Source organism: Fonsecaea monophora (assembly GCF_001642475.1).
Source record: "Fonsecaea monophora strain CBS 269.37 chromosome Unknown Scaff107, whole genome shotgun sequence".
Lineage (NCBI taxonomy): Eukaryota > Fungi > Ascomycota > Eurotiomycetes > Chaetothyriales > Herpotrichiellaceae > Fonsecaea > Fonsecaea monophora.
In genome coordinates, this window is record NW_019174038.1 from 76,466 (window position 1) to 88,719 (window position 12,254).

The window sequence follows — 12,254 nt, forward strand, 5'->3', positions numbered from 1 at the left end:
GAGTTATGGTAGCACTGGGAAATCTGAATCTGAATCTGATCCTGATCCTGATCCTTCCACTCCACTCCACCACACCATACCACACCGCGTCTCTTATCCAGGTCACCCACTGTCCACCTTTTACTGGTACCTGTCCGTGGCTTGAAACAAGACGCGCCCTCACAATACAGGAAATGTCCGTTTCTTGCCTGCTCGGGGCCGAGCGAGCTCCATACGAGGAGTGTACCTAAAGCCTTCGCCTACCAGTACTCGGGTACTCATCCCTAGGAAAGGGAGCGAGATCGAAGGTATGGAAAAGAGACCCGCCTCAGCGGACAACAAGTACTCGGTACGAGGAAGGTATGTACTTCGTAAAAAAAAAGAGGGTTCTGGGTTGTGGAACCGTAGGTCCAAAAGGGCGATGGATTTTTTTGTCCACTGATCTACGAGTCTACGAGAAGAGTACGAAGTAAAAGTCCAACGGCCCCTAAGAAGTCATTGTGGTGCCTGTGGACACGGAGGGAGCAAGTTACATCATGATCTCCCTTGGAGGGGGCTCCTCTTGGGCTCCTCTTGGGCTCCTCAGCTCCTCCACGGCCAAGCTGCGAATGACTCTCAAGCTTTTCACAAGTAGGAACTCCGTCAGGGGAGGCGAGGGTCTCTTTTAGTTGTGGCCATTGACAGACATGCCTTGACTGGTACCTACGGAGTACGTACGGAGTGATAGGTAGAAGAGTAAGGCACCACCAGGCTGTACCGAATGCCTCGTACCCATCCAAGGACCCTCCTCGTACCCGTACCCCGTACAAGGACCGAGTACTGTATGTGGTATGGCCGCACCGCCGGCTCTCGCTTCAATGTCGACCGAACCAACTGCTTTCAGATCAGGCAGAGAGATGGGTAGATTGATTGAACTCCCATTCGAGCTGGCACAACCACAACAGCCGACAAGCACCGACAATAGCTATTGCTCTAGCGGAATGAAACAAGCGAAGAGGGAAGAAAGCCTTGCCTCTACTTAGTACATAACAAGGGTTCGCTCTGAGGGAATCGTGGCTAGGTAAGTAGTAGTAACTCGTATCTGGGTTTCCCTGTGCATCGCTCGAGGGTAGTAGGTAGTAGTGGGGACCCGCGCCGGCATGTCCAGGACCAGGGCCAGGGCAAGGCGGTGCCGAAAAGAGGCCAGAGGCAGAGGGCAAGTTAAACGCTTGGGACCTGGATGGGACCCCCCGTGGATCCTGGGGTCAGCTCCCCAATGTGCCCAATAATGCATCCAATTGTCCCAATTGTCCCGCTACGGGGACCAACTGCTGAAGCCCGATCGGCGACCCAAAGTCTCTTTTTGTGTCTTTTGTGGCTGGGGGTTTCCTTCCACTTCCAAGCCAGGGCGCCATTTTGCGGCCGGGGTCACGAAGGACCAGGACCAGGGCTAGTAGTAGTAGTAGTTGTACCGAGTAGACTTGTAGTCATCATGAGGTCGATGACCCCGGTTCAGCGTCGAGCGTTCAGTTGTCTAGTGTTCAAGATCAGGTTCAAAGTTCAAAGCGGGCGGTGGAGGTCAAGTTAACAAGCCACATCAAGCACATCCAAGTACCTCGTATCTCATACAGTGTAAATACCAGTGTAAAAGTGCAAAGTACGCAGCGCCGTCTCTCTGATCTCCCTCCCTCCCTTCTTTCTGACAGTACGAGTACCTGCTCGGCAAGGGCTCCACGGACCGGCAGGGCAGGCCTAGTCGCAAAACCTCCTCGCTTGTTCGCCCTACTCGTCCCTTGCTAGACCGAGATATCTTGACGTCTAGCGCTTCTTGGCGATCTCTCAAATCTTTCCCTGGCACGCCTGGGCAAAAAGCCAGCCCTGGTCGTTACGCTGCCGTGAGAAACGCTTGAGAGAAGGGATGGGGGAAAGACTTCAAATCCCTGCCGAAGCCGCGTGATTGGCTGGTTCTGTCGAGATGGCGCGCCCCAAACTCCCCTTTGGTCCAAGTCTACCAGACACCCAGACAGACAGATATCGTAGAGTAGTTGCCCGCCCAGCTGCGGTCGGGGTCATTGTTTCTCGATAATGGACAAACGAACGCGTGGCGGCGCTTGCCATTGCCCCCCCTCCCCCGTGATGTGATAGCCTTTTGTGACGGGCACACCAGCCCAGCCTGCCAGCCCAGCAATGGGCATAACCAGGACCAAAGACCGCGTACCTACTCGTCAACGACTGACCGACGATGGGATGTGGATTTCTGGTGGACCAGGCAGGGTCTTGGGACGAAGGAAACGAACCCTGTCGACTCGACCACCCTTCCTCACCTCACCTCACCTCAGCTTCTCATGGTATCATTGACATTTATTCCCGAACAGCTTTCCAGCTTCCAAGTTCCCCGTCGGAAAGACTTCGCGGTTCGCCACCAAAAGATCCCTCGGGAGTAAATAATTCAACTGACACGAAAAAACATGTGGGTGGGATGCATGCACATCAATGCACAACAACACACAAGTGACAGGCAACACAAAACACAACCAACGTTCCAAAACGGTCTGGCCACCCATTCGAGGCTGCAAAAGTTACTTTATCAATAGAAACAACAAAGATAGCCACGGCACATGAGGTTCATGGTCCCGAGTACCTCGTCAAGTTTGTACATTCTCGGAAAGTCCAATCTATGTACGTAAAACGTAAAAAAATGGTCACAATTAGACAATACTTTGCCGTATTGTATTTTCTGCATCCCGCCCGCAGTAATGTGTGGGCCGTTCCAGCGTGCTTCAATCCTGCCTGTTCTGGCTATGTATCAGCCTGTCCATCATCAAAAGTCCCCATCAAGGTGTGTTCGCATCAAGAAGTGAAAGAAGGAAAGAAAAAAAAAGACCATCCCAGTGAGTTCGCCCTGCAACCTGTTTCCTGGAAGTCCAACTGGAACATCCGTTGTAGACTTAATACAACTGAAATTCCCCCAAACCCTGGGACTCCCAGTCCCGCCCGTAAAGAGATAATCTCGTCAAGTCCCCGCCCAACATTATGTCAATACAATGAAATAGATTTTTTCTTGATACCCGCAATCCAAAAAAACACCCAGCCACCTCCCTTGCTGATTTTGGGGTATCGTAGAGTCTTGCCACTCATGAAATTCCAAGTTGGCGCCACATGGCCAACTTACCGCCGTGTTATTACAATGGGTCATTGGAGACTCGACCGAATAAAGCAAAAAATGTTGTTGGCATGCTCGTTGCCATGCCTACTTGTAGTAGGCCCGGCTTTGAGGGTGAGCATGACACGGTGATATTGCTCCCGTAAATTCATTCAAGCAGCCGCGCCACGTTCATGCGAGTATCTTTCTCGGTCGTCTTGCCGCTAGGTGGGGTCGGACTGCGACCCTCTGTGGTGCTGAAACTTGGACGGTTGTCTGCCATGTCGCGAAGTGATGCTGGGCGTGACAGGCTTGGGAGAATGGTAACCTCGGGGATTACCGAATCCGCTCTTCCTGCTGATCGATGTAGTCGCATGTCTTCGTGTGCCCGCCCCTTCCAGGTGCCATCAATCTCGGCATCAGGATAGTTACCCGTGCTGTTTCTGCGGTGCATCTCTGGCCACAGATCGATAGACGGCAACTGACCCACTATCCCACCGGGACGAGGGGAGGTCACCGTCTTGGGCGAAATAGAACAATTCGACTGATTGTCCGACACGAGCGACGGCGCCTGCTGGGGGTACGATCCCTGCGAGGCTTCTGTCGCCGCGGGAGATGGAACAGGCGCTTCGTGCCAGTTAAGGGGGGGCAGCTGGCACTCTAATCGAGTGGGAGACCAGCTATGGAGCCCAAGGAGTGGTTTTCCCCCAGGGCTAGGAAGGTTACCAGATGCCGAGTGAGGTTGAAGAGGACTCAAGATCGGCTGGTCAGAGTTTGGGTACAAGAGGGACCGGCAATCAGTCTGCACCGACAATTGATGCCCGCCTGGTCGCGGAAGTAGGTCGTACCGACGCTCTGGTCGCAGGGCTAGTGTGCCTGAAGGGCTGACTTCGGACCTGTGAAAGGGATCCGAGACTGAGAAGGGTGGGTGAGGTAGCTGGTCTGGTAGATAAAGTTGCTTCATCGGTAGAGACGAGGCTGATGCCAGAATGGGTTGCGCTCGATATCCCACCATTTTAGCAGCGCCATGCGGCCCTGTGTTTCTTTTCCGGCGGTTCATGCTACCATTCCACCAGTTCTTGACTGCGTTGTCGCTCCGGTTCCCCAGTCGTCGTGCAATTTCTGCCCATCGCTTTCCCATGTCGCGGACCAGTTGCTCAATCACTTCGCCCTCTTCGGCCGAAATGGGTTCGTGGTTCAGCGACGGTTTCAGATTTTGGTGATATCGCTCTCGACATTGTTTGGGTGATCGGTGTTGCATGTGCTCCGAAATGCGAACCCAGTTGTTCGGGCCCTGTGTTCGGACAAGATGTAGCAGGGTGGCATCTTCCTCTGGTAGCCAAGGGCCTCGTCGGCCTGATCGAGACATGTTGATGAAGGAATGAATGAATGAATGCGCAACCGGGTCTCAAGCACCGTGAACTAGCCTTGTTGACTGAACGGACACAAAAGTCGTGAAGGAGTTTCTGTCCAGGGCGAGTCCAGTCGATACAAGGAGCGTATATGTAGGAAGACGGCCTTCAGTGTCAGACTTGATCTGAGTTCTGCGCCAGTGGGGGTGGGCGTGAACGGTCCGTTGGAACCCTCAACTTAATATCCACACCTAAAACCTCCCAGGAGAAACGGACAGGAAAAGCAGTTCTGTGTTTGACGGTTTGTTTTGGAAGAACGGCTGTGTATAGGATTTCTGAAAGGTGAGCGCGATGTCGAGTAGGAAACGGTAGAACAGGCTTTCTGAAGAAGTTGAGAAAAAGAAGGATCGACTTGGAGGCAATAAATTCAAGATGTATTGGATGTTCAAATGATCATCCAATAGACAGCCAAGGTTACGGGTGATTCACCCCTCCGGTCCGCGCTTGACTTGAGTAATGATCCGAGCCCAATTCGTGTCTTGGGGAGGTGAGAAACGCGGCAGAGTTGGGGCTCTGTACTCTAAGGAAATGAAAGGGTGAAATGCTGATATTGAAACCTTCTGATCTTCGATGTTTGTAGACGCACGGATACAGGTCGAGTGGTCCATAGAGGGGGAATAAGGGAAAGAGGCGCTGAACGCACGAGCTAGCATCGCGCCATAGGAGGCGAGTTTGGAATCCTCGACGTCCTCATTCGGAAGCCCGGCTGGTTGTTTGTGGATGGTGGATGAGAAGCAAGAGCCAAAGCTGGGACCCACGCCCGTGCTTCCCGGATCACTCCTGAGTGAACTCTAAAGGGATATGGGAAAGGTTAAGGGTATGGGGCAGTTGTTCTTCGGCTAAGCCTGCCAGCTCACTTACCCAGGCCAAAGTCCGCAACCCAGCCAAAGAGGTACGGAAGGACCCAGGGAGACAAGGGCCCTTCAGCGCCAGCTCAACGCCGCGATCGCAGGGAAGCGCTAGCCCTTCTGGTCGTAGGGATCCATCCCCTTCGCCTTGTCCAAGGTCCGATGGGGCATGTCGAAGGGCAGGAGAGGAAAAGGCAGCGTAAGAGCCCGCTTAAAGTCGACCCAAAACGCCCAAAGTCTCCACCCGATCGATCTGAAGACATGGGTACCCCCCAGGTCCATTGAGCCAGGCCTTACCAGGACAAGCAAGAAGGTAGGCCGTCTTGACAAATTCACCCTCCCAACACGGCAGGGTGGAGGGTTGCAAAGTTCACGCTTCAGTTCTATTGCATGCATAACGCGCGGAAACTCTCTCGACACTTTCGTCGATCTTCAAAGTTTCAGCAGCATTGAGATGAGTATCCCGCAGAAAACCTGCCATCATCTGCACCCAAACATTGAGGGGGTAAACCTGTTGATCAGACCATGTCGCTCCAAATCTGGACCAGCGGCAAGTCCCGAGCATTGTATTTGTCCCACAACAACAAGCTGAAAGCGGACCCTTGGAGAGGGGAAAGAGGGTTAAGCAATGTCGAGACATGGGTACTTGATTTTCTTTGCGCGTCGAGTTAATCCGGTGTCGTTGGATCCTCTCGCCAGTGGAAACGGACCGGAACACCCCTGACCGGTGACGATGATAGCGGGTTTACCCACGGCCAGGTCGACAAGCGTATGTCGTCAAAGCACCGTTTGCTGAACTGCTGGAGGAAGCAGCTGCAACAAGTATAGTGGGATGTCAGGTTGTGATCGAGACCTGAGAGAGCCGTGTCCTCTGACTGGTCCGAGGTTTGGTCTTCACGTCAAACATTTGACCAACTAAAATTGTGAGAGCCACGGCTTCCAGCCGGAGCGTTTTGACCGTTGTGGCCCCTGCGAGGCCTGGTAGTCGATTGGAGGAACAGCCTGACTGCCGATAGCGTTGGCGAGGCAAGGACCCAATGACAGATGAGAGACAAGGATCGCGATCGCGTCCGGAATCTGGCGCGCGGAATCCAGCGACCTTGGACAGGTGGGAACCTCCAGCAGGCTGAGACGACTAGCGGCGACTCGAGACGAACGCCACATTCATTAGAACATCCCCAAAGGGACAGTGGCCAAAACTTCCTCACGAGCGTCACCAGGCTTGTGCCAACTTTGGTCTGGGAAGATCATTGACTCCGCCAGAATAGCCACCCCATCAGATCCAGTCGCAAGTGCGAGCACCTCTCATAGTATCAAAGGCAAACCCTCCTTGTTGTGTGATGACCCCTCCCCGCCTTTGATTCTGTTATGACAACAACCCGTGTGGGATGCTGAGTGCCCCGGCCCTTTTTCAGCTCATACTGCCCACACTAATTCACTTGTGGAGTGGCAATTGTCCTAGAACGCCATCTCGCGGGGTATACACTGTATCCTCTGTTCAGCTCGTCTTGATCGTATTGAACATGAAGGCTGTGATGCGAAATTGGTCGGTGGGGTTGAAAGAGGCTCTGAGTCGGTGCGACGATCAGGACTGTTTCCCCTGAATTCCCAGTCAACAGGAGGGGTTCGTCGAGTCCCGCGTTGAGCAGCTACAAGTTCTTCGGCGAGGGGTAAGATGCGGTCTGTAAAGTCTGAATGAGGCCGGAGTACCTGGCAGACTTCGGATGCGGTAGCCGGACTTTAATGGAGGGGGCGGCGAACACGAGGGTCAAGCGACGGGGAAGCGCTGAGGGTGTAGCAGGGGGTCCGGTTCTGGTGGTGGTGGTGTGGTGGTTGTACTGCTGATGGTGGTCCAAGGTCTCCATCACCTCGATTGTAAAAGGAATCAGAGTTCAGCTGCTGCTGCAGCATCCAGGGCGACAAAAACTTGTCCCAAAGTTGTCCGTTATTGAGAGGAGGCAAGATTCGCGGAACAAAGACCGAACAACGCAAACTCTGGTCAACTGAAACATCCCGCAGCACACAATGGGAAGATAGTTTTCTCTTCATCCCCTGATTTTTCTCATTTGGGTCTGTTCTTGAGTTTTTCCAATGAACATCTATTTCCCTTTCCGTCTATATCGCTGCATGTCAAGAAGAACATTGCCGTCTTTGGACTCTCTATCCCCCTTCTCCTATTACCAACTTACACTCTTTTGATCCGATATGGGAGTTTCTCTCTGCTACATACCCGTGGTCCTGGTTCCCGGCGAAGAAGGGCGCCAACAACGTGCGGGCACCAAACTGGCCTGCGACCAGTATAGACCCATCTGTTCCTTTCCCCTGACGCGTTCAGCGTGAAGCTGCATTGCTTCTCACCACCCTTTAGCAAATCCTCTATTGCCATCGGCCGCGAGAGTTCTACCCTTTCCGCTGAATGGGTCGCGAGCGCGGCCACCACGGCGGCGCCAGAGTTCTGGATCTCGTCCTCGGCAACCAACCTTGAGTTTCTCGACCTGGACACAGCTCTTTCTCGGTCTCAGCTAGACTGCCCAACTCGGCATCTCGAGGGGGATCAACAACATCAACACCCAGAAACTCCACCCTCTAGAGCAGTTGTTAATTTGCCACAGCGCGAAGATTGACACACAACAGCGCGTCTTGCGCGTGGCAGAAGGTCCTAGACTTTGCTCACCCCCGTTGCTCAGGACTTGTTGTCGCAACCCGTCGCCAGTTGACCGACAGGAGAAGCCCGAAGATGCTTTCGACGGGAACTCAGATCGCGCACTCAAGCTTCACGGTCAACGGACATCTCGGGCTCCCAATTTCCGTCAATATTGATCTCCAGGAGTCCAGGAGAGTCCAGGAGAAAGGGAATGTTCCCGGTTGCCATCGCAGCAGCGAGCTTGTATCACTCAGACGGGCTCAACGGGACTCCTCAGCACAAGCTCAGACGTTCTGAATGTCTGTACAATCGTAGGTTCGTTCACGCATGGCGATGATCAACTGTAGGAGTGAGGCATGGGCATCGTTTGCGTGAATTGTCCTATTAGTCTTCCCGTTTCAACGTGAGCTTTCTGATCTCCCACGGCAGAGTGTGGACTGATGTGTCCGTGACAACGAATCTTGAACCTTCAGTTGTCCTCTCATTCCTAGGCAATGTTCACAAACTCCCTCTTTTTCCCTCTGCTCATGCCTGTAGCGGCGCCATCATTCTCTTGCCATGTTTCTTCGTCGACGTATTCTGTTTCCCCAGCTACTTCTCTTACCCTCCTCCCCAATACTCTCAATCCAGCGAGATTGAACCCCAGCTCTCCCTTCTGCCTGGTCAGCGTCCTTCGAAACTTGCTCCTCACCTCCTCCAACATGCCCTTCATGGCTCTTGAGCTCACAATCTGTTTTTGGTGCGTCTTTAGCATAAACAGCAATATCCGACAGGCCAAGGGGATGGCCCGGCCCTCTTCAGCCCAGAGAGCCAGGAATGTGAAGAGCGCGGGAATCTGGGAGAACGACAGGACGAGCAGCGCATCTTGGAGAGACGCCGAGGGTATCTTTTGAAAAGTGCTGAGCACATAGCTTGATGCGGATATGTTGTTGTTGGCAAGGAATATTGGATTCCGCTGTGGAGGTGCAGCTTTCGGATTCGTTCTTTTTGCTTCGTCGTAGGTTCGCATTGTTTCGAGATCTTCCATACCGATTTCCAGTGCTTCCGCTATTTTCTCCCCAGCCATCAACGTCTGGGCGGTTTGCTTGCCGGCCGGTCCTGCTTCCAGACCGTCCGTGTTGCCCTCGCCGTCGATCTCATTTGCGTCATTCTCCAGGGATGTCAAAAGAGTATTCTCATACAAATCCTCCAGTTCTTTTTCTCTCTCTTCCTCCAAGAAAATCTGCTCATCCGTCTGATGCCACATGCGGATGCTCTTATCGTGACTCGCCGTCACAACAAACTCCCCAGAGTGGGCCACTGCCATGGCCCAAATCTCGCCCTGGTGACCCTCCAGCTTTTGGATCTGCTCAAATTTGTCGGCATCATAATATTTCATCACTTTATCTTTGCTGGCAGAGAAGAAGTGATGGCCGTTCCCCTCGTCGTTATTCGGAACAAATTTGACGGCGAGGATACTATCCTGGTGGGCAAAAAAAGCCTTGTGACAATCTCCAAAGTCGAGGCCCCACACCCGGACGTTCTTGTCAGCGCTCGAGGTAACGATGAGTTTGCTATCGTGACTAATGTCCATTGCTAGAACCGGGAGCTTGTGGCCGTATAAGGTAAGGAAGAGTTTGAGCGTGTCCACGAAGAAGACCTTGACAGTATTGTCGAGCGTGCTGATGGCGAGGAGTCGCTCGTCGGGAGAGAAGCAGACGCTTAGAATGTCGTCGCTGACCTGAAGGGTCCGGGTATGGGCAAGAGTGAGCTTTGCACTTTTCCGCGTTGTCCCCAGAACGTCTTCCTGGATGACTTGAAACTGCCAGAATTTGGCACTTTTATCGGCAGAGCCAGTGAGAAGGGATTTGCCGTCCGGGCTGACCTGAAGAGACCAGATGTCTCGCTCGTGCGCGTTAATGGTGTCCAACAGTGTTGATGCGGCAATATCAAACACTTCAAGTGTGCCCTCTCGTGTCCCCACCACGACGATCTTATCACCTGGCAGAAAAGCCACGCAAAGAGCGTGACCGCAGTCTAGGGTTCGCAAACAAGTCTGTGTCCGTGTGTTCCATATCTTCAAGCTGCCGTGAGAGGCTGTCGCTAGCATTCTGTCGTCTGAGCTAAGCGCAACGCAGCGAATGTCTGTACGATGGCCGGGCATATCGACGGTGAGAGCGCGGTTGTACTCTGGAGCTTCAGATGATTTCTTCTTATCTGAAGCCGCGACGTCGAAGAGCTCGAGTTGGTTGTTTGAAGTGGCTACCAGGACCCGGATCGACTTGCCAGACTTTCCCCCTGCCCAGTCCATCGATCTGACTTTGCCTCCCGTCCGTATAAGAACATGAGGCACAAATATGTCCGCAGCTGTTGCGTGGGAAATATCAGTCGAGTCTTCGACGTCGTCACCGACGTCAACCCCCGAATCGGCATCCGTTGTGCCCGCTTTCTCTTTTCTCCGTTTTCGCTTTCGCGCCAGAGATTTTCTGACTTCTGTCTCTGAGCGAATCCGGAATATCTCGACAGCTTTTTCGGAGCCGTGTACGGCAATCAAGTCGCGTTTCGGGTGGAATGTGATACCTAATGGCCGATCGCGGCCGTGGCGATAGAGCGCTCCTTGTTCCCGCAGGATATTTTGTCCTTCTGGTATGTTCATCCCCGTTTTCAGTTTTAAGACAGCGTCATTGATCGACCACACTTTCAACTCGCCGTCATTCCCCGCCGTAATGCAACCGCTGTCGCCACTCATCAGCCCGAGAGCCCAACATTCTCCATTCGTTTGTGTGACATGCGTCTCGATACAGTGCTGTGTTGACAAGTCCCACACTTTAATCAGGGCGTCCTTGCTGGTGGAGAGGAGGAAATCATGAGATGTGGAGTCATCGTCGAGGGCGTCTTGGGCATCGCCAGCAGTAAGGAAATTAAGGGAAGTAATTTGGTCCTTGTGACCACGAAGACGATACAACCCCACCTCGGCGACCAAATCCCAGAGGATAACGTCTGTGTCCTTTGATCCGCTGGCTAGACGAACTCCAGAGTGATCAAATTTGAGTTGTGTTATCGCTCTCCGGTGTCCGTTGAAAGTGATGATCACCGTTGCTGTTCTCGAGTCCCATATTCGAATCTTGCCATCGTCGTAACCCACTGCAAACACATCAGGGTCGACCTGACTCCGGCAGATGACGGTGACAACAGCATGATTGTCCTCGATGTTCCATACTCCAACTTTTTCTGAAGTCTTGAGATCCCATACCAAAACTGCCTCGTTGGCACCTACATAGGCACGACCGGCGCCCCCTCTACCCTCGTGCTCAGAGATTGGGTCCCAGACTACGTTCGCGGCGGCTGTACAGATCTGGCCAAAGGTCTTGCTGTGCTCGAATTTGCTAAACAGGTCAGTACTGCTCCGTCTGGTCGCTGGATTTTGTCTTGACTTACAGATATGACTTGACCATCGCGGGAGCTCTGGCGGCGCAAACTCGAGTTGAAGCCAAACAACTTTTTCTTGAAATGCGGAGAATGTAGTTGGCAATCGCTGCAAAAATGCCAAGACCTGAAAATCTAGTGTCGCAAGCGCAGTCTGCGGCTGCGCGTCCGGGAATCTTGACGTTATCCTCAACACGCGCCACAGGCGACGGTGGGAGTGGCTGGTGACATGCGCTCCGTGGGTTACTTCCCACATGGGTGTTTGCCCAAGGACGGCCATCATTATCATCAACAAAACGTTTCAGCACTCCACGGGTTTTAACCCAGCCCTGCACCGCTCATCAGCCTGTCATGGTCCAATCCCTGAAACTTGAGGACTGCAAGCCAGCGTCAACCCTGCTGCTGTTGTGGGCGGATTCCCCGGCCGCACATTCATCCATCCCCATACTGTAAAAGGACGGACTCTACTTATTCTTGAAACGAAGAAATCATTTGTTTAAAAAGATTGGAAAATTATCTTGATTTCTATGAAAGTATTTATTTTCGTTTTTCAGATTGAACGCTAAACACATCGTAGGGGTTTATCGGCACTGACTGATATGGATGAGCGCTGAACACTGACCACAAAGCACTGATCATAGCGCCACCGAACCGCCGGGGTTGATACAAAAAAAGAAATCTTCAGGATTTTCACCATATTCATCTAAAACGCCTCTTCATAGGGGAACATGAAACATTTCCGTCATCCTCGATAAACAAGCCAGGAAACATATCTCGGAGCAGTCAGTTGACTGACTAGGGTGGGTGGATGGGTGACTGTCTGGTCGTCCTGTGTCACGACGTAC

At 52.8% G+C, this 12,254-nt stretch overlaps 2 protein-coding genes across 2 annotated transcripts; both read right to left on the reverse strand.

Moving 5' to 3' along the window:
• Positions 1-3,269: 3,269 nt before the first annotated feature.
• AYO21_09992 (hypothetical protein) lies at positions 3,270-4,469 on the reverse strand (the record flags this gene model as incomplete). Its single annotated transcript, XM_022659918.1, has 1 exon — positions 3,270-4,469. One exon carries the CDS (start codon positions 4,467-4,469, stop codon positions 3,270-3,272), a length of 1,200 nt encoding a protein of 399 aa, XP_022507787.1.
• Positions 4,470-8,491: 4,022 nt separating this feature from the next.
• Positions 8,492-11,438, reverse strand: AYO21_09993 (hypothetical protein; the record flags this gene model as incomplete). Its single annotated transcript, XM_022659919.1, has 2 exons — positions 8,492-11,369; positions 11,422-11,438. 2 exons carry the CDS (start codon positions 11,436-11,438, stop codon positions 8,492-8,494), a joined length of 2,895 nt encoding a protein of 964 aa, XP_022507788.1.
• Positions 11,439-12,254: the final 816 nt, after the last annotated feature.